Raw genomic sequence first — 22,614 nt, 5'->3', positions numbered from 1 at the left:
AGACTGTCCGTGCAAAACCCCTTGGAGCATTGGGCTGAACTGGACTCACCTTGGGGATATCGCTTAAATGAATACATTAAAATGGACTTGTCCTGGCTGGGTGTGGTGGCTCATGTCTGTAATCCTAGCACTTCGGGAGGCCAAGGCAGGTGGATCACCTGAAGTCAGGAGTTCAAGACCAGCCTGGCCAACATGGCAAAACCTCATCTCTACTAAAAATATAAAAATCAGCCAGGCGTGGTGGCAGGTGCCTGAAATCCCAGCTACTTGGGAGGCTGAGGCAGGAGAATCCCTTGAACTCAGGGGGTGGAGGCTGCAGTGAGCCAAGATCATGCCACTTCACTCCAGACTGGGCAAAGAACAGCAAAACTCCGTCTCAAGATGAATAAATAAAACAAAACAAAATGGGCTTAGGTTCCACTGCATCTGAAAATCTGTAAAATTTCAGATGCAAGCATTTTCCAAAAACTATAAGCTCCCAACATTTAGGAAGTGTTAGGTTGTGTAAAGCAACAAAGTTAACATGGTTAAGGTGACGAATGATGGATCAAATAGGTGCCGAATTTGTGTTTGTTTGTTTTAGAGATGGGGACTCACTCTGTCACCCAGAGTGCAGTGGCGCAATCACAGCTCACTGCAACCTCAAACTCCTGGGCTCAAGCGATCCTCCTGCCTCAGTCTCCTGAGTAGCAGGGACCACAGGTGTGCCCCACTATGCCCAGGTAAGTTTTTATTTATTTTTTTAGAGGTGGGATCTCACCTCATTGCCCAGGCTGATCTCAAACTCCTGTCCTCCTGCCTTAGCTTCCTGAGTAGTTAGGATGAGAGGTATGAGCCACTGCACCTGGCTAGGTGTTGAATTTTTTAAAAAGCAGTCTGAAATACACATGGTTGGTCAAAAACTCATATCTGTGGTTCACCACGATCCCCTCGGCCTCACTGAATGGAACATCCCCTGCCCATCCCCAGCGGCCTGACATGGACCCCACCTTGACACCAGAAGGAAGAAGTTGAACTAGGCTGTCAGATGCCTCCCCTCCTAACCCAGGACCCACCACACACAGGCTCAGTGGACTTGTGAGGCATCACCTAGCTTCAAGAGTGTTTTGTTGTTTTTTTTTAAATTAACTGGCCTAAGAACATGGGTACTTTTAAAGCTATAAATACTGTTAACAGTTTTAAAAGTGCCTTCCAAGAGATAAGTGCTAGGATCGGCCTTTCTCAGCCTGCAGTCCTCAGAAGCTCTTGTAGAGTGTAGAGGATCATAAGAGGGTGTTGAGAAAAGGGGACCTTTCATTCCTGCAAGGTCGGAGAAAAGAGAAAAATTAATAAATAGCAAACAAAAGGGGATTAAGTAAGTTTAGGGGAGGCTGGGCGCAGTGGCTCACGCCTGTAATCCCAGCACTTTGGGAGGCTGAGGAGGGCAGATCACGAGGTCAGGAGATCGAGATCATCCTGGCTAACATGGTGAAACCCCGTCTCTACTAAAAATACAAAAAAAAACACAAAAAAGTAGCTGGGCGTAGTGGCAGATGCCTGTAGTCCCAGCTATTCGGGAGGCTGAGGCAGGAGAATGATGTGAACCCAGGAGGCGGAGCTTGCAGTGAGCTGAGACTGGGCCACGGTACTCCAGCCTGGGCGACAGAGCGAGAATCCATATCAAAAAAAAAAAAGTAAGTTTAGGGGAACTGTATTAAGTCAAGTCAAATTTCTTTTCTACAGGAATTCTCAGAAACTTTAACACGCAGACATGAGGCTGGGCACAGCAGTTCACGCCTGTAATCCCAGCACTTAGGGAAGCCAAGGTGGGAGGATTGCTTGGGCACAGGAGTTCGAGACCAACCTGGGCAACGTAGCGAGACCTTATCTCTACAAAAAATAATAAAAATTAGCCAGGTGTGGCAGTGCGTGCCTGTGGCCTCAGGTACATGGGAGACTGAGGCAGAGGATCACTTGAACCCGGAAGGTCGAAGCTGCAGTAAGCCATGATCGCACCACTGCACTCCAGCCTGGACAACCGAGCAAGGCTCAAAAAATAAAAACTAAAAATAAATTTAAAAAAATAAAAAACACGGCCGGGCGCGGTGGCTCAAGCCTGTAATCCCAGCACTTTGGGAGGCCGAGGCGGGCGGATCACAAGGTCAGGAGATCGAGACCACGGTGAAACCCCGTCTCTACTAAAAATACAAAAAATTAGCTGGGCGCGGTTGCGGGCGCCTGTAGTCCCAGCTACTTGGGAGGCTGAGGCAAGAGAATGGCGGGAACCCGGGAGGTAGGGCTTGTAGTGAGCCGAGATCGCGCCACTGCACTCCAGCCAGGGAGACAGAGCGAGACTCCATCTCAAAAAATAAAATAAAATAAAATAAAAAATAAAAAATAAAAAACACATGCAGATGTGCACCATGAACCTCAAAGAAGGGAGGCACAAGTGAAGGGGGCTTCCTGACAGACTAGATCACAAGTCATGGCACAGCACAAACAAGGTCCCTTCCAACAAAACGGCCATCTGCGACCACTTAAAATCACAGGCTGAGTATTCCTCATCCCAAATACTTGGGATCAGGAGAGTTTCAGATTTCACACTTTTTTTTTTTTTCTCAGATGGAGTTTTCACTCTGGAGGCTGAGGCACGAGAATCTTGTGAATCCAGGGGGCAGAGACCGCAGTGAGCTAAGATCATGTCACTACACTCCAGCCTGGGCAAGAGTGAGACTCTGTCTCAAAAAAAAAAAAAAAAAAAAACCTCTGATTAAGGCCTTTAGTTAAAGTTACACAAATGTCTACTTTGTTACATTAATAACACCAATGTGGCCGGGCGTGGTGGCTCATGCCCATAATCCCAGCCCTTTGGGAAGCCGAGGCGGGTGGATCACCTGAGGTCAGGAGTTTGAGACCAGCCTGACCAACATGGTGAAACCCCATCTCTACTAAAAATACAAAAATTAGCCAGGCATGGTGGTGCTCACCTGTAATCCCAGCTACTCCAAGAGGCTGAGGCTGGGGAATCGCTTGATCCTGGGAGGTGGAGGTTGCAGTGAGCCGAGATTGCACCACTGCACTCCAGCCTGGGCGACGGAGTGAGACTCCATGTCAAAAAAATAAAAAATAAAAAATGACACCAATGTTACTTTCTGGCTCTGATCACTGTGCTGTGATTATGTAAGACGTCATCACTGGGGAGAGCTGGCAAAAGATATGCAGTAACCCTCCAAGCTATTTGTGCAACTTCCACGAGAGACTGGTCCAAAATAAAAAGTCTGGACAACACTTTAATCACATGTAAGGTTACAAAACATTAAAAGAAAAATAAATAAATAAATAAAAACAAAAGATACACTAGCCATGAAAGATGGCTCCAAGTGTTTAAAAGACCTTTGTTTCCAAATGAAAACTTCCGGTGTTAAGTTTGACAGCTGTGCTCATGCTAGTAATACTTGACAGTGCAGGAATGTGGAAGGAGCCGTGGAGGTCACCCAGCCTGGGGGCTCTGCCCAGCCCCTCCACTTGCTCTGTGTACATGTGTATATACCTGTTTGTCCAAGAACCCTTTACCTTCTGGGTCAGCCAAGTCCCATATCTGTGGAAACACAAAAATGCTCATAAGCACGACTGCTGATCACTGTCCATATGTTAACAAAAACCAGAGCTGCCACCACCCCACCACCGGCCTTGTGGGGCAGGAGTGACTGTCCCCAGGTTGTTCTGCAGATGAAGAGGCCAACTCAGATCAGGTGAATGATCTGCCCAGGGGCACACAGCCAGTGAGCGGCAGGGCCCAGAGGACATCCAGGTGCACTCAGCTCCCAAGCCAATGGTATTTACGACACCCTTCTTACCCCAACAAAAGTCCGCAAGCGGCGCGGTGGCTCACACCTGTAATCCCAGTACTTTGGGAGGCTGAGGTGGGCACATCACCTGAGGTCAGGAGTTTGAGCCCAGCCTGGTCAACATAGTGAAACTCCATCTCTACTAAAAATACAAAAAATTAGCAGGGTGTGGTGGTGTGTGCCTGTAATCCCAGCTACTCGAGAGGCTGAGGCAGGAGAATCACTTGAACTCGGGAGGAGGAGGTTGCACTGAGCTGAGATCGCGCCACTGCACTCCAGCCTGGGCAACAAGAGTGAAACTCTGTCTCAAAAAAAAAAAAAAAAAAAAGGTCCACAAGCTATCAAGACCCCAAAAGTACTCCGGTTTCTTGTCTGCTACCAAAATAGTGGTGGGGGCTGCCACCTGGGCGTTTGGATCCACCAGCTGCAGCCTGAGAGGTCTGCAGTGACCAGGCCACTCCCCAGGAGGCCCAGCCCCATGCAAGGAAACCTGCACAGGCTGTCCCTGACCTGCGGGGGGAGCTGTGAGGGCAGACACAGAAGAGAAATCACTATTTATCTTCACATACCTTCCCAAGGATAATGTCCGAGAGGCCAGACTTCTTTAGAAAAAGCGCAGCTTCACTCGCCCCCACCCTCCCTGTGTATGCTGGATCGACCTGAGATGGGAGAGCAAGAGGCAAAATAACTTTTCAGCAAATGCAGCAGCAGATGAAACAGCACCCGCCACGCTGACTATCCGCTGACAGTGAACAGAAAAGGACAAAAGGCCGCTCAGTCTGGCTTCTATTCTGTACTGTGCTTTCAGCTCAGGCATGCTCTAGTTCCATCTGAAAAGACATCAGCTAAACTCACCTGCTTGTAATAAGATTCATACAACGAATTTCCAGTGGGAATCTGTAAATGAAACCACAGATATTGGTCAAAAGTGAACGCATCACCTTGGGGAAAAAAAGGGTTGACCCCTCCATTTTGTCATGACCAAAATAGATGATGATAGTTAAGAGTCAAAATGTATGCACTTTCTACATCCTCTGAACACAGAATTCAGTTTATCTTCAGACACAGATATTATTATGCTTACCCGATTTAGAAAAAGTAAGCTTAATGTTCTTGAATAAATCCTAATTCTAGGGCAAACAATCCAGTCACTCAGGAAACAGCAGTAGCAGCCCAGTGTCAATTTCCATTCCTGAGCAAAGGGATTTCAGCTCCTGGAGAGCTCAGAGGGAAAAGACACTCTATCCTCTGAGATTGTTCTTTGGCTCCGGAATCAGAAAAGAAGTTTCCACATGTCATCATGAATCACCGGACCCGCAAGCTTTCGACCGGTTTCCCTGGCCTGGGTCTGGTTCTCTCACCTATCCCGTCCATCCTCCTCCAGCTACCTGAATGCTCAAAGATGCGCACTGACCAGCCTGCGCCCGGAGAGCGCTGGCCAGTGACTGTTCCCACCACAGCAGGAAGGAAGTGCGGTGTCCTCAGCTTGGCACTGAAGATATTCCACTTCCCAACACCTCAGAGCCCCAAGACATCGCTGTTCAGAGGTCACTTCCCCATCTAGGGTCACCAGAGGCAGCTAATCGGGGTCACCAGAGGCCACACCTGGATCCAGCCTGGCTGGCGGCTGAGTCCAGACACTTCCCACCGTGTCCTGACCTCTGCCAGAGGTCTCCCAGGAGAGAGAAGGGACACCCAGGGGAGTGTGCCAACCTGGTGGGGAATTATGCAGCCCCTGATAATGCTGGCTGTAAAAGTTTACATGTGTTGGTATTACAAACCTGCCGCTGATGTAATAAGCAATAAAAGTGAAGAATGTTGGCTGGGCGCGGTGGCTCAAGCCTGTAATCCCAGCACTTTGGGAGGCCGAGATGGGCGGATCACGAGGTCAGGAGATCGAGACCATCCTGGCTAACACGGTGAAACCCCATCTCTACTAAAAATTACAAAAAACTAGCCGGGCGAGGTGACGGGCGCCTGTAGTCCCAGCTACTCGGAAGGCTGAGGCAGGAGAATGGCATAAACCCAAGAGGCGGAGCTTGCAGTGAGCTGAGATCCGGCCACTGCACTCCAGCCTGGGCGACAGAGTGAGACTCCGTCTCAAAAAAAAAAAGTGAAGAATGCACAATGATGCCTAATTATACAGAATGGGTGTGCAAACAGCTAAAGAGAATAGAACTGGGAGGGGAAAAGAGGACCGTCTTGGGGGCAGGATTACAGTATTTGTCCAACAAATTCTCAGACTGCTGTTGTACGATTTCTCACGATGAATAAAACCAGGGGGATGTAGGCTCCTTCCAGTTATGGTCATTAGATTTGAACCAATATGCATCCACCACTTGCATATTGTTGTGCTCCAAAAGGTCACTTTAAGCTAAAAATAATGCCCGGGCCAGGCGCGGTGGCTCACGCCTGTAATCCCAGCACTTTGGGAGGCCGAGGCAGGCAGATCACCTGAGGTCAGGAGTTTGAGACCTGGCCAACATGACAGAGTGAGACCCCATCTCTACAACAAATACAAAAATTAGCCAGGCGTGGTGGCATGTACCTGTAATCCCAGCTACTTGGGAGGCTGAGGCAGGAGAATCTCTTGAACCCAGGAGGTGGAGGTTGCAGTGAGCCAAGATCGTACCGCTGCACTCCAGCCTGGGTGACAAGAGGGAAACTCTGTCTCAAAAATAAAAATAAAAAATAATAATAATAATGCCTGGATTAGGGTCAGCTTCTCTGGGGGACGCCAACACCTATGAACGTATACAGAAGTAAAAGTTGTAATCCCAAACAGCACTTTGGGAGGCCAAGGCAGGCAGATCACAAGGTCAGGAGTTCAAGACCAGTCTGGCCAACATAGTGAAACCCCATCTCTACTAAAAATACAAAAAATTAGCCGGGTGTGATGGTGTATGTCTGTAATCCCAACTACTCAGGAGGCTGAGACAAGTGAATCGCATTAATCCGGGAGGCAGAGATTGCAGTGAGCCGAGATAGCGTCACTGCACTCCAGCCTGGGTGACAGTGCGAGACTCTGTGTCTCAAAAAAAAAACAAAAAGAAGAAGAAGAAGTGAAAGTACAGAGAAAATTACCATGACAAAATGAAAATAGAAGGAAAATAGCATAAAGATCTGAAAGGGGAGAGGAAAAAGTCAAAAAAAGAAAAAGAGGAAAAGAAAGGGGGAAACACTAAAAAGGCAGAAAAAACTAGAATAAAATGAAAAAGCAAGAAAAGCCAGAGATTTAGGAGCCATCATTTTTAAAACAGACAAAGACCAAAGACATCATGGAAAAGACTTACGAGGTAAACGTATAGCAACAGCAGCCCCTGGATGGCTGCCTGCCTCGCACTTGGAGGCAGTGACACCATCCCTGGGGGAGTGGTACAGGAAGGACCTGGAGTGGCCGTCACTCTTAACATCTTACAACCTCATTAGATGACAGTGTCCAACCATCACATCTGTGTCACCTCCTGGGTTCAAACCCCAGCTTATTTCCAAAATATGTCTCCCCAGAGGAAGAAGACCCACAGAAAGGAGGCCGAGGCAGGCAGGCTGTTTGTCACGTGTCAGTAAAGGTGACAGTGGTCAGGTCTAGGCAGCAAACAGCACATCGCCTGCCATGGGTTCACAGACACCAGAGGCCCTCACTTTAGATGACAAAGGTGCCCTTCCTGCCAATGATAAGAGAGGTCCGGATCTGAAGCACATTTCAAGTTTTTTTTTTTTTTTTTTGGAGACAGGGTCTTGCTCTGTCACCCAAGCTAGAGAGCAGTGGCGCAATCTTAGCTCATTACAATCTCTGCCTCCTGGATTCAAGCCATTCTCCTGCCTCAGCTTCCCAGATAGCTGGGACAACAGGCACGTGCCACCATGCCCGGTTAATTTATGTATTTTTAGTAGAGGCGAGGTTTCACCATGTTGGCCAGGCTGGTCTCGAACTCCTGACCTCAGGTGATCCGCCTGCTTTGGCCTCCCAAAGTGTTGGGATTACGGGCGTAAGCCACCGCGCCCGGCCCCAGGCGAGTTTTTTAACAATCTCATGGGAAGCAAGGGAAAGAGGTTTCCAAGCTACTGTGATTCCAGTGGAAAAAAAAGAGTTTCAGTCTTTGAGGCACGCAGGGTTATTAAATATCTGCTCCACTTCCCAGGTGCTAATGAGCAACAAGATCCCCAACCACGAGAAACAAGGCCCGAACTGATCCAGAAGAGCCGCTGAAGGACACAGCCCAGAGCTCCAGCCTCTGCCCATCCACGCTAAAGGCCATCCGGCTCGAATACTTGATGACCACTGGGTGTCAGTCTCAAAAGACCTACAGCCAAGGGAAAGCCCAGGGAGTATGGCTCAACCACTGCTCATCACTACGCGAGTCCATCTGGGTAACCTGGAACAATGACAGTGGTCAGAGGTTTTGATCTAATTACACTTATGTCAGGTACTGCCAAACCAGAAGGGGGAAGAAAGAAGGGAAAGCACCAGGCCTCAACTGCCACTTCCTCTTATGCCAGGCTTCTTCCCGGGAACGATAGTCTCACCTGCACGCTGCCCTGATATGTCATTGCGGCAGAACTGAAGACACGTTGCTAATGACACGAATCCCCAGCCCCAGGGAGTCTGTCACTGGCCCCTTGTGCAGAGACCTCTTGGCCCCCAAAAGGAAGACTCACAGCTACTGGGAAAGAGCCCTCTGCGTGCTGAGAGCAGCCTCTGGAGCTGCCCACCCACGTCTGACCCCAAAGTGAGCCTGGGGCCAAGCCCGACGCAAAGGCAGAGAGGGGACGCGCCAGGGGATGAGGCCTGCAGCGTAAGAGGCTGCAGGTGGTACCAGGGTGGCTGCAGGAATGGAAGGAAGTGCGGCAGAGCTGACCCAATGGTGTTCTCCTGCTCCAGCCCACCGCGCTGAGAAGACGCCATCTTCGCCTCTGCAGTGTGTGAATTATTGATGAGGTTCAATGTAGCTCTTAGCTCGATCTTTCAGTTGCTCTTCCTGTCTTAAAATGCTGAGACAACATGCAAAGTTCCTGTGACCTCCTCACTTATCCTCCAGCCCAGAAACAATTTACAAGTGGGATGACAGGGAGAGGGGCACATGGAGAAGGACAAGTTCACATCCTTCTGCTCTGAAGGCTTTAAAACACCACAATTTACACAAGCGCCTGTACTTGTAACCCAGGACAGCAGCTGAGATGGCGAAACCTAGCAGAACCACCTTGGAGGAGAAACTGTCTCAGGATTGTGTTCTAACGACTCCTTAGCAGAGTTCACCCAACTCTGATCCCTGCACGTGGCCAAGGGCAGGACGCCTCCTACATCGTCATGCCTGGCTGCCTCCTGCTGGAACTGTCACTCTCACTCTGCTAGCAAAGTACGTGCTCTTGTGCAAAACAAACCAATGATCATCAGCCTTGGTTCAAAATGACTTTTGGAAAGCAATCCATTTTCACTGTACAATGTTCAGAGAAGTACCTATAATCCGTTGTTTCATATCCAGTACCTCGCATCCTCCCAACAACGCTAAAGGGCAGGTAATATTACTAGTCTCAGTTGACAGGTGGGGAAACTGAGTTTGCCCTGCTCAGGACCACAACAGCCAATGAGCAACAGTCAGTGAAGCACCCAGGATGGGTGGTCCTGGAGTCTGACCCTCACCTACTGTGCACCCTGTAATGACAGCCCAGGTGTCACAGGGCTGGGCACCGGGCCACAGGACAGCCTCATGCATATGCTGGCCTGGGAAAATGTATGTCCATGATGACGTGCTAGAGCATTTTATTAAACAGAAGAGGTCAAAAGCCAACATTCGATTTGAGCATATAAATGGACTTGAAAGCCAGTGTTTTCAATGGCCTGCCATTTCCCCAGGAAAGCTGAGCCCCCATAATGGTTGTGTTTTTCAATGCCACTGACAAGTTTTGCAGGAAGTTAGGCACATAACACCGAAACACATCTCAGTCTGAGTTCCTACTTAGAAAAACACACGGATGCAAAAACATAGCCCAGAGTAGAGCTTGCTTGATAATCTTTCCATTTCTGCCTTCCCCTTAGAGGCTCCCACAGGCCTTGCACAACCATCACCCCACGTGAGCCCAGCCCTCCCGGCAGGCCAGCCCACATTCTGCGGGTGAGGTAACCTGGCTCAGTCATGTGGCAAGCACGTGGCAGAACTGGGACTTGACTTAAAGCATTCAAAAGGCATCAGGGAAACGCTGGGGCATGTCTAATCTTCCTGGACTGGACGGACAGCTCTCTCCAACTGCTCCATCAGAGGTTTCTACACCAGAGCTAAGGTAAATGTTACCAAGAGAAGGAGAAGACTTGGCAAGTGAAAAGAGAGCTTTTCCAAATCACAAGGAAAAAGACATCTCAATTAAAAATGAGCAAAGGGAAGAGAAAGGCAATTCAGAAAGAAGAGATGCAGCAAAGTTAGAAAGAAAATGTTCCATCTCGCTAGTAATTTAAATACTACAGGGCCAGGCACGGTGGCTCACACCTATAATCCCAGCACTTAGGGAGGCCGAGGCTGGTGGATCACCTGAGGTCAGGAGTTCAAGACCAGCCTGGCCAACATGATGAAACCCTGTTTCTACTAAAAATACAAAAATAAGCTGGGCATGGCAGCAGATGCCTGTAATCCCAGCTACTCAGGAAGCTGAAGCAGGAGAATCACTTGAACCTGCTGGGAGGCGGAGGCTGCAGTGAGCCGAGATCACGCTACTGCACTCCAGCCTAAGCAACAAAGCGAGACTCCATCTTCAAAAAAAAAAAAGGGCAGAGAAGCTAAAACAATTCTGAAAAAGAGTAATAAAGTGGAAGGAGTCAGTCTACCTGATTTCGAGACTGACTCTATAGCTAGAGTAGTTAAGACAGTGGAGTGTTGGCAGGGGGCAGGCACAGGCAGTAATGCACAGAACAGAATGGAGAATCTGAGAAACACACACTCACAGATATGCCCAGTGGATTTTTTGACAATGTTGCAAAAGTATTTCAGGAGGAAGGACAGCCTTTCCATAAAGGGCACTGGAGCAATCGGCATCCATAGTTTTCATGGGCCTCAAACTAAAAGTCTTATGCCTCGCACAAAATGTAACTCAAAATGGATCATGAGCCAGGCGTGGTGGCTCATGCCTGTAATTCCAGCACTTTGGGAAGCCAAGGCGGGCGGATCAAGAGGTCAGGAGATCGAGACCCTCCTGACTAACACGGTGAAACCCCGTCTCTACTAAAAATACAAAAAATTAGCCGGGCATGGTGGCGGGCACCTGTAGTCCCAGCTACTCGGGAGGCTGAGGCAGGAGAATGGCGTGAACCCGGGAGGCGGAGCTTGCAGTGAGCCCAGATCGCGCCACTGCACTCCAGCCTGGGCGACAGAGCGAGACTCTGTCTCAAAAAAACAAGATCATGAATTCAAATGTAAAACATAATCCTCAGGATCTAGGGCAAGGCAAAGAGTTCTTAGACTTGACACCAAAAGCCCGATTCATAAAAGGAAAGATTGGCAGACAAACTTTATGTTTGCACTGTGAAAGAGCTAGGTAAGGCCTGGCATGGTGGCTCATGCCTGTAATCCCAGCACTTTGGGAGGCCGAGGCAGGAGGATCACCAGAGCTCAGGAGTTCAAGACCAGTCTGACCTACATGGAGAAACCCGGTCTCTACTAAAAATGTAAAATTAGCCGGGCATGGTGGCGCATGCCTGTAATCCCAGCTACTTGGGAGGCTGAGGCAGGAGAATCGCTTGAACCCGGGAGGCAGAGGTTGAGGTGAGCCGAGATCGCGCCATTGCACTCCAGCCTGGGCAACAAGAGCAAGACTCCGTATTTAAAAAAAAAAAAAAAAAAAAGTCGGTGCGGTGGCTCACACTGTAATCCCAGCACTTTGGGAGGCTGAGGTGGGTGGATCGCCTGAGGTTAGGAGTTCAAGACCAGCCTGGGGGCCGGGCGCAGTGGCTCAAGCCTGTAATCCCAGCACTTTGGGAGGCCGAGACAGGCGGATCACGAGGTCAGGAGTTCGAGACCATCCTGGCTAACACGGTGAAACCCCGTCTCTACTAAAAAATACAAAAAGCTAGCCAGGCGAGGTGGCTGGTGCCTGTAGTCCCAGCTACTTGGGAGGCTGAGGCAGGAGAATGGCATAAACCCGGGAGGCGGAGCTTGCAGTGAGCTGAGATCCGGCCACTGCACTCCAGCCCTGGCGACAGAGCGAGACTCCGTCTCAAAAAAAAAAAAAAAGACCAGCCTGGCTGACATGGCAAAACTCCATCTCTACTAAAAATACGAAAAAAATTAGCTGGGCATAGTGGCGTGCACCTGTAACCCCAGCTACCCAGGAGGCTGAGCCAGGAGAATTGCTTGAACCCAGGGGGCAGAGGCTGCAGTGAGCTGAGATTGTGCCACTGTACTCTAGCCTGGGCGACAGGGCAAGGGCAAGACTCCACCTCAAAAAAAAAAAAAAAAACCCCAGATAAAGGCAAGCTACAGACTAGAAAGAAAGGTTTGCAAAGTACATATCCAACAAAGGACTACTATCTAAAATATATACTAGAGAGCTCTCAAATTCAACAGCACAAAAAAGGAAACAATCAAATTAGAACATGGGCAAGCCTGGAGTCCCAGCACTTCGGGAGGCCAAAGTGGGAGGATTGCTTGAGCCCAGGAGTTCAAGACCAGCCTGGGCAACATAGTAAGACCCCATCTCTACATGAAATTAAAAAACTAGCCAGGTGTGGTGGTACACACCTGTAGTCCCAGCTACTCAGGAGACTGAAGCAGGAGGATTGCTTGAGCCCAGGAGTTCAAGACCAGCCTGGGCAACATAACAAGATCTGATTTCTAATAAAATAAAAAAAAAAAAAAAGAAGAAGAAAAGAACATGGGCAAAAGATCTGAAGGCAAAAAGACATTTCACCAAAGAGGAAATATAGCAGATGGCAAATAAACATATGAAAATATGTTTAACATCATTAGCCAATAGGAGAATGCAAATGAAAACCACAGTAAGATGCCACTGCACGCCTATCAGAGTGGCTAAAATAACAAATAGTGACAACATCAAATGCTGGTGAGGATGCAGAGACACTGGGCCACGCATACACTGCTGACGGGAAGGTAAAAAGGTACAGCAACTCTGGAAACAGATTGGCAATTTCTTAAAAAAACAACAACAACAAAAAACTAAACTAAACACGAAACTACATGACCCAGCAACTGTCCTGGGCGTTTACCCAAGAGAAACGAAGAGTGATGTTCATACTACATCCTGTATGCAGTCTTGGCCACAGCTTTATATGTCACTGCTCCAAACTGGTAACATCCTGGATATCCTCCAGTAAGTGAGTGGTTCAGCAAACTGTGGTCCAAGCACACCAAGGACTACTACTCAGCAATGAAAATGAACGAACGGCTGACACACACGCAATAATCTGGATTTACTTCCAGAGAATTATGCTGAATGACAAAGGCCAACCCTCAAAGGTTACATACTGAATAATTCCATTAGATAACATCATTAAAATATAAAATTGTAGAAATGAACAGAGTGGTGGTTGCTGGGGATAAGGAAGAGATGGGCTGGGAGGGAAGTGGGTGTGGCTATCAAAGGGCAACACGAGGTACGTGTTCTGTATCTGGCTATCAAAAAGACCCTATCTCTACAAAAAATGAAAAAAAAAATAAAAATAATCATGCATGGTGGCACATGCCTGTTGTTCCAGCTACTCAGGAGGCTGAGGCAGGAGGATCGCCTGAGCCCAGGAGTTCAAGGCTGCAGTGAGCTATGATTGTGCTACTGCACTCCAGCCTGGGCAACAGACCTATCTCTTAAAAAAGAGAAAAAAAAAGCTTTCAAACCTTGATTCTGTACTCTGACGCCCTCACTGGTCCATGTCATTCACCTTGCTGCTTTGCTGCATGTCTAAACTCTCAAGGGTGGTTCTATTGCTTCTTGGTTCCTCTCCAGGGCAGGGAGTGCAGGCCTTACCCCTGTGCCATGCCCCACTGCAGGCCCTGAGTTCTGTCTGGGTGGGACAGAGTCCTTGAGCCCCAGACATGTCCATCTTCTTCCTTTTTTTTTTTTTTTTGAGACAGAGTCTCGTTTTGTAGCCCAGGCTGGAGTGCAATGGTGCGATCTCAGCTCACTGCAACCTCCGCCTCCCAGGTTCAAGTGAGTCTTCTGCCTCAGCCTCCTAAGTAGCTGGGATTACAGGCACACACCAACATACCTGGCTAATTTTTTGTATTTTTAGTAGAGACAGGGTTTCACCATGTTGGCCAGGCTGGTCTCACACTCCTGACCTCAGGTGATCCACCTGCCTCGGCCTCCCAAAGTGCTGGGATTACAGGCATGAGCCACCAGGCCCAGCCAGGGCATGTCCAACTTCTGCTGGTCTTACAAGGTGGTCATTTGGGTCCCCAGAGAGAATCCAGGACTCTTCCTTCAGATCCTGAACAGAGCCATCATCATCAGTATCCCAGATGTAATACTCTACCACCATTATGCAAATGTTACTTCAGAGGAAACTGGATAAATGGTACAGACTCTTTTTTTTTTTTTTAGACGGAGTCTTGCTCTGTCGCCCAGGCTGGAGTGCAGTGGTGTGATCTCAGCTCACTAAAACCTCCGCCTCCTGAGTTCAAGCGATTCTCCTGCCTCAGCCTCCTGAGTAGCTGGGATTACAGACACCCGCCATCATGCCCAGCTAATTTTTATATTTTTGTAGAGATGGGGTTTTACCATGTTGGCCAGGCTGGTCTTAAACTCCTGATTTCAAGTGATCTGCCCGGTCTCCCAAAGTGCTGGGATTACAGGCATGAACCACCGTGCCCGCCCAGACTCTCTTACAATTGTGTGTGAGTCTGTGAGTCTACAATAATCTCGAAATTAGAAGTTTTATTTTTTCTTTAGAGACTTACAAGACCTAATGACCAAATGCAAGGTGACATTTGCAGACAATCAGGGAAATGTGAATATGGTCTTGGTATCCGATAATACCAAAGGCATTATCATTAGTTGTATAAGGTGTGATAAGGCATGTTGTTATGTAAAGGAAAATGATCTTAACTGTTAGAGATTCATGTTGAAATACAATTTCTAAGATTAAAAAAAACGGGCCAGGTGCAATGGCTCACACCTGTAATCCTAGCACTTTGGGAGGCCGAAGTGGGCAGTTATCTGAGGTCGGGAGTTCAAGACCAGCCTGGCCAACATGGTGAAACCTCATCTCTACTAAAAATATAAAAATTAACTGGACGTGGTGGCAGGCACCTGTAATCAAGAGGCTGAGGCAGGAGAATCACTTGAACCCAGGAGGCGGAGGTTACAGTGAGCCGAGATTATGCTACTGCACTCCAGCCTGGGCAACAGGAGTGAAACTCTGTCTCAAAAAAAAAAAAAAAAACAGGAGCCAGGCATAGTGGCACATGCCTGTAGGTCCCAGCTACTCGAGAAGCTGAGGCAGGAGGATTGCCTGAGGCCAGGAATTCGAGGCTACAGTGAGCTATGATCACTGGGTCCGTGAATGGCTACTGCACTCTGGCCTGCACAACATAGCAAAATGTCATCTGGAAAAAAAAAACCTAGGAACTAAAGGGTGGTACAAAGAAATCTGCAAAATATTGATAACTGTTGTAAATGGGCAGTGGGTACATGGGAATTCATTAAACCCTTCCCTCTACATTTATTTTATTTTATTTTATTTTTCATAGAGACAGAGACTTGCTTTGTCACCCAGGCTAGAGTACAGTGGTGCCATCGTAGCTCACTGCAGCCTCAACCTCCTGGGCTCAAGGGATCCTCCTTCCTCAGCCTTCCAAGCAGCTGGGTCTGTAAGTGCATGCCACCAAACCCAGCTAATTATTATTTTTTATTTTTTTTGTAGAGACGGGGTCTCGCTTTGTTGCCCAGGCCAGTCTCTAATTCCTGGGCTCAAAAGATCCTCCCACCTGGGCCTCCCACGGTGCTGAGATTATAGGCGTTAGCATGCCCAGCCATCGACTTTTAATGTGTTTAAAGGCTACCATTTGATGTGCTTCTGCCTTGTCAAGGAACCTAATGGCACAAGCTGCATAAGGTTTTAAGTGTGACAAATGAGGAGAGCTTGGTCACAGACAGGATCGTGCTTCTGTCAAACAATACAAACTGGCATTCCTTTAAAACACACACAAATGTGCCCTACCACAGCTACAAGATCTGCTACTGGGAGACTGAGAAGTGATACAGGAGCGGGGGGAGAGCAAGAGGGTTCTCTGTCTTCCCCTCTTGAGGGCACAGATGTAGACTGCGAGGCACTGGAAACAGCAGAGGACTGGTTAAGCTGCTAATAAATTGCTGAGTCTCCATGGGACAGAATAAATATCTTACAGCAGTCAAAACAGCAGAATGTTGACAAATGGGGTCCAATCTTCATCAGCTTGCTAAGTGAAAAGGGTGCAATCTAGCAGGTACAGTGTGACCTGGCTTACAAGCACATGGCGTCCTATCGCCCCGCTATTGGAACCTGGAGGGACAGGGCCACACTTACCAGGATTTCTATGGGCCAGTTAGTTTGCTTCCTTGTGGCTTCCTATGTTCCCTGGTGTTCTATGTCATCACAAGCTGCTTTTGTAAATTAGACAGAAATAGAAAGATGTACAAGGAAAAGCAGGATCTGAAGGAATTTTCATGGATTCTCCCCAGGGACCCAAATGAGTGCCTTGTGAGACCAGTAGAAGACGAACATGCTCAGGGCCCAAGGCCTCCATCCAAACCAGGCAGAACTCAGGGCCTGCAGTGGGGCATGGCACAGGGGTAGGGTCTGCAGTCGCTGCTCTGGAAAGGAACCAACAAGCAAGAAAACTGCCCTTAAGTGTTTAGACACGCAGCAAAGCAGCAAGGTGAATGACATGGACCAGGAAGGGCATCAGAACACAGAATCAAGGTTTGAAAGTTTTTTGTTTTGTTTTGTTTTTAAAGAGACAGCTCTGGGCCAGGCATGCTGGCTCACACCTGTAACCTCAGCACTTTCGGAAGCTGAGGTGGGTGAATCACCTGAGATCAGCAGTTTGAGACCAGCCTGGCCAACATGGTAAAACCCTGTCTCTACTAAAAACACAAAATTAGCCAGGTGTGGTGGCACATACCTGTAATTCCAGCTACTTGGGAGGCTGAGGCAGGAGAATCGCTTGAACTAGGGAGGCAGAGGCTGCAGTGAGCCAGGATCGCACCATTGCACTCCAGCCTGGGCAACAAGAGCAAAACTCTGTCTCAAAAAAAAAAAGAGAGAGCTCTGTTGTCCAGGCTGGAGTGCAGTGGCACGATCGTAGCTCACTATAGCCTCAAGCTCCTGGGCTTAAGTGATCTCCTTCCTCAGCCTCCTGCGTCGTTGGGACCATAGCCATGCACCACCATGTGTGGCTAATTTTTTTTTCATTTTTCTGTAAAGATGGGGTCTCATTATTTTGCTAGGCTGGTCTTGAACTCCTGGCCTCAAGCAATCCTCCTGCCTTGGCCTCCCTAAGTGCTGGGATTACAGGCGTTAGCCACTGAACTCACCATTCCAGAAACGGAATTCCTGGAGAAAAAACATCGCCTGCAGCAGGCTTCCTGCCTCGATGAACTGCCCTGTGGAGGATGCAGGACTACACCGAGCCCCAAAAGTCTTTAGGAGAGACTGCCCGGCTCCATCTACACTTATGGCCTGTGTCCTCCCATCTTCCTGCACTAAGAGAAGCTGTCTCATGTGAAGGTCAACAGTGCTGTCAGACAAATGTGAATTTGAGTCCTGTCCCGCTGCTGGAATGCTGTGCAACCCTGGGTTGGGATGAGCAGCCTCTCTGTGCCTCAGCTTCTGCATCTGGAGATGAGGGTGGGCACTCCCACACACAGGGACTTGTCAGTCACCGGCTGTTGTGATTCCTGGTTTCCTCATCACCCTCCTTCCACTGGCTCCAGGTAAAAATGTACCCTCTCCCCAGAAATATCCCTCCACCTCCAGCTACTGACCTCCCCTACCCTTCACATAAAACCTCCTGAAAGCCGGGCACGGTGGCTCACGCCTATAATTCCAGCACTATGGGAGGCTGAGGCGGGTGGATCACCAGAGGTCAGGAGTTCAAGACCAGCCTGACCAACATGGAGAAACCCCGTCTCTACTAAAAATACAAAATTAGCTGGGCGTGGGGCACATGCCTGTAATCCCAGCTACTCAAGAGGCTGAGGCAGGAGAATCACTTGAACCCGGGAGGCAGAGGTTGCAGTGAGCCGAGGTTGTGCCACTGCACTCCAGCCTGGGCAACAAGGGCAAAACCCTGTCTCAAAAAAAAAACAAAAAACAAAAAAAACCCTCCTGAAAAAGGGTCCACCCTTGGATTCCCCAGCTCTCCCTTCTTTGGACCTGGAGATTTATTCGTCTGCTCACTCAATCAACACATGCTGAATTTGTGCTAAGAGGCAGCACTGGGGATACAAAAGTATGTAGGACAGAGTCCTGGGCTTCAGGCCAGGCACAGTGGCTCACGCCTATAATCCCAGCACTTTGGGAGGCCAAGGCAAGTGGATCACCTGAGGTCAGGAGTTCGAGACCAGCATGGCCAACATGGTGAAACTCTGTCTCTACTAAACATATAAAAATTAGCTGGGCATGACAGCTGGTACCCATAATCCCAGCTACTTGGGAGGTTGAGGCGGGAAAACCGCTTGAACCCAGGAGGCGGAGGTTGCAGTGAGCCAAGATCGTGCCATTGCTCTCCAGCCTGGGTGACAAGAGTGAAACTCCATCTCAAAAAAAAAAAAAAAAATCCACAGAGTCCTTGGCTTCAGGAAGGGCAGGCGGGACAAAGTCAGCCCAGGACTATGGCACAGGGCACCGTATGACATGACTGCAGCAGTAGGCACAGTGAGGGGAACTCAGGGCCTGGGGCCAGGTGTGCCCTGGGACAGAGGAGTCAGGCGGGCTGTGGGTGATTCAGCATGGCTCCCAGCCAGGTGGAAGGACACGCACATGAGATCCAGGGTCTGTGCATGCTGTGCTGAGAAGACGGGATGTCATCCCCAGGGCAAGCAGAGCCTGGGGAAGGGGTGCCTGCAGGCCAGCAAGCTGGGCGTATATATGCACATGAGATGGTAAACGGTAGTGGTAAACGGTACGAATCCACTGCAAGGAGGTAGGGACCAGGAGCAGGGCTGGAAGGAAGCGATCAGAGAGAGACTGCCATGGCCCTCCAGCAGCAGGAGGCCTGGGGACTACAGCGACTCACATTGTAGACACCCCAAGAAAGGGGACATGCCAGTTCCCTAAAAAGGAACTTGTTTCCTTGGGATGTCCCCAGGGGCATTGAGGTAGAACTCTAATTGCCATTCCAGATGTCTTGGTGCAGGTGTGGAGGTGCACAATGGGACCCTCCCCATCCCCAGCCTCATGGAGCTGCGACAAAGCATACAGACGGCTGCCAAGAGCTATATGGAAGAGACAGGATGGAGGGCCAGTCCACAGCCAGCAGCAGACATACACCCAGGGCATCAGGAGACCTGGGAGGCACCCCCTCCATGGCTGAGCCTGTCCAGGGAGACTCGGTCAAGCAAAGCTGTGGAGCTCCCGTGCCAAAGCAGTGCCGGAGACAGGCCTGCCACGGGAAGGGAAGGAGGAGGCTCCACCACAGGAAACACCAGGGGAGCTGGGTCCTGGAGCAATAGAGGGGCGTGTAGGGAAGGGCTCAAGGGTCTTGTCCAGCCATGCAGAAGGCAGGAGGGATGGAAGAGGAACGATGCCCAGGCAGGGGGGGAGCAGATTCCAGCCCTCCCTCCTGAAAATGCTGCTTAAGAGCAAAAGCAGATGAAACCTCCGAGCAGCCCTCCCAGCTGCTGACCTGTGTCCCCTGGACATCACCCCTCCCGGGCATCTCAGAGAACAGACCCATTCTGTTCCATCTGTTTCCTTCCTCTGACCCATGCATGGTCTCCCTGGAGAGACATGGGAGAGCAGTCACCTGAGACTGGGGGGAAGGGGAGGCACCAAGAGGGGCTTTGATGACTCAGCAGTGTGTCCTGCACAGCAGGAGCACCCACCACCTCCCACGAGGGCCCACTTCCCAGAGTCTCCCAACTTTCCGAAGTGTACCCCAGGCCTTCCCAACATTCCTTTCCTGCATCGGCCACTCCTGGGCTCCAATGTCTCTGCCATCTACTATCCCCTAACTGAGCACACCGCCCGGGACTCGGTCGGGATGGGTCTGGCCTCCTGTCGGGGTGTTCCTGACAATGGAAGTACTCCCAGGCTACAAACCTGGGCAGCGTGGCCCGGAACTAAAAACTGCAGGCAACTGTAACACAATGCCAAGTAGCTGCGTATCTAATATATCTAAACACAGAAAAGGCACGGGAAAAACACAGCAGTATAATCTTACGGAAGCGCTGTCACATATGCAGTCCATCGTGGTTATGCGGTGAGTGACTGTATTCCCTATGCCTAGGGCCTCTGCCTGCTGCAGGCCAACACCGTGCTCTAAGACACCCCTAGGTTCCCCCAACTGAAACAAGTCTCTCCTGCCTCCACACTCCCATAGCTCCGAGCTTCAACAAGGGACACTTCCTGAAGTCAATTTGATAGAAAAGCTGCTGTAATGACTAGCCCCTCTCACTATATTCCTAATGCCTGGAGGGTGGAGGGGTCACGCTGTGCCCTCCTGGAAGCAGGCCTTTGGTAAATGTCTGTTGAGGGCGTGGGTGAAATTAAAGTGTTGAGGGAGGCAGGTGGTAGGCTGAGAGCAGGGAGGTGCAGTCAGCAGTGGGGAGTGGACAGACAGCTCCGTGGCTCAGCAGCAGTGAGAACAAGCCACCAAGCCACCCTGGGCCTCAGTATCCCCATCTGTAAAATGAGAATAGACAGCACCTGGCCTGAGGATGCTGGAAAGTCCCAAATGAGAATATGCAGGTGAAATACGCTCTGCAACAGGAAGCCATTATTACACCCCTTATTGTGGTTACTATTGTATTATTGTATTATTATTCCTGAGACAGGGGAGCAGGCTGTATTTACAAAGAATGGTGGTGGGTGGGGAGCAGGTCAGGCAAGGCTGTGACTCAGCATGTGAGTTGCAGGTGTAAAATCACAGTCCTCAGAGCCTGCCCTGCCAATTGATCTTTGCCAAGCAATAAAGTATTTCAACAAATGTGGGCTACACTATGGTACATGTGGTAGCCATTTTCTCTCTCAACTCATCAACTAAGCAGCTCCCAACATCTAGGATAGAACAATATTTCATTTCAGGAACGGTGGCTCAGGCCTGTAACCCTAACACTTTGGAGATTAAGGCAAGAGGCTCCCTTAAGGTCAGGAATTCAAGACCAGCCTGGACAACATAGTGAGACCATAGCTCTACAAAAATTAAAAATGTTTGCGTGGTGGTGTGCCGAGTAGTACCTGTAGTCCCAGCAACTAAGGAGGCTGAGACAGGATGATGAACCCAGGAGTCTGAGGCTGCAGTGAGCTGTGACACCACCACTGCACTCCAGCCTGGGTGACGGAGTCAGACCCTATCTCTAAAAATAAAAAAAGAACAATGTTTCACCAATTCTCTTAGTCTCAGTTGTCATTTTCTTAAAAAAACGTACAATTTTACACATAGCAGGTAAGTACACACCTGTAAAAACCCACTTAGCGTGAATTAAAGGACATTTTAAATGTGAATTAAAGGACATTTTCTAGTGGCTAAGACTCAACAACAAATTAAATCAGTAAAGTCAACTGACTGTGAATGCTAACTCAGAGGCTGGCCTGAAAGAAAATGCCAACTCTATGGCCTGGTGTGAGCAAGCAAAATAACAGCAACAATTTGCACCCTGGTGATGGACAACCTCGCCCAGCCCATCAGCAACTGTGGAGCCCGCTCCTCCACTCCAGAAACCTTGACCCACAGAGAAAGCCTCCAAAGCCAGCACAGGGTGTGCTGTAGGCACAGAGCGTTCTAGTTCTTAGCAAAGAAAAAACTCAAAGGGAAGAACGTTTGCAAGAACATGCGCCTAGGCCAATCATGTCTGGGGCTCCCCAGCCACAAACAGTGCCATTTGTAGGGTGTCGGGGGAATTGAGGGGGACAGTCCATCCCCATAAACATACAGTCCTGGTTAAACACGCTCAGTGTGAGGGTGTCATCATCAAGTATTTTCGTGTTTCATCTTTCCCCTTGGCAGAGTCTGAAATGAGATAGTTTTATCTTCCACTGGAAAATATAAAATTGAAAAGCACATCCTCTTCAGATTAAGAAAAGCCAGCTGGAGCTGGGTGCGGTAGCTCACACCTGTAATCCCAGCACTTTGGGAGGCCGAGGCGGGCGGATCACAAGGTCGGGAGATCGAGACCATCCTGGCTAACATGGTGAAACCCCGTCTCTACTAAATTGGCCGGGTGTGGTGGCAGGCACCTGTAGTCCCAGCTACTCGGGAGGCTGAGGCAGTAGAATGGTGGGTGAACCCGGGAGGCAGAGCTTGCAGTGAGCAGAGATCGTGCCACTGCACTCCAGCCTGGGCAACAAAGCAGACTCCGTCTCTTTAAAAAAAAAAAGAAAGAAAAAAAGAAAAGCCAGGTAGGCATAGTGGCACACTGGCTGACACCTACAATCCCACCACTTTGGGAGGCCAAGGCAGGTGGATCACTTTGAGCTCAGGAGTTTGAAACTGGCCTGGACAACATGGAGAAACCCTGTCTCTACAAAACAATACAAAAATTAGCAGGGTGTGGTGGCACACACCTGTGGTCCCAGCCACTCAGAAGGCTGAGGCTGGAAAATCACTTGAACCCGAGAGGCAAAGGTTGCAGTGAGCTGAGATCG

The 22,614-nt window shown here is 49.4% G+C and overlaps 1 protein-coding gene across 10 annotated transcripts in view; it reads right to left on the bottom strand.

Moving 5' to 3' along the window:
- The window catches only part of EPS15L1 (epidermal growth factor receptor pathway substrate 15 like 1), a 119,780-nt gene that overhangs the window by 85,984 nt on the left and 11,182 nt on the right, over positions 1-22,614 (bottom strand). For 9 of the 10 annotated variants that reach the window (XR_003309936.1, XR_003309937.1, XM_026456922.1 and 6 more), the window contains exons 2-4: positions 4,683-4,724; positions 4,397-4,486; positions 3,530-3,577 (exon numbers count right to left, since the gene is read on the bottom strand). Coding sequence is in view for 7 of the 10 variants with exons in the window: in XM_026456922.1 (XP_026312707.1) it covers positions 3,530-3,577; positions 4,397-4,486; positions 4,683-4,724 (180 nt within the window). In the remaining 3 variants the exon portion in view is untranslated. The remainder of the gene's footprint in view (positions 1-3,529; positions 3,578-4,396; positions 4,487-4,682; positions 4,725-22,614) is intronic. The other variant, XM_026456923.1, reaches the window with a different exon arrangement.

The sequence above is a fragment of the Piliocolobus tephrosceles genome, chromosome 21 (assembly GCF_002776525.5).
Source record: "Piliocolobus tephrosceles isolate RC106 chromosome 21, ASM277652v3, whole genome shotgun sequence".
Lineage (NCBI taxonomy): Eukaryota > Metazoa > Chordata > Mammalia > Primates > Cercopithecidae > Piliocolobus > Piliocolobus tephrosceles.
The sequence above is the reverse complement of the archived record's forward strand: the minus strand, read 5'-3'. Positions and strand labels throughout refer to the sequence as shown.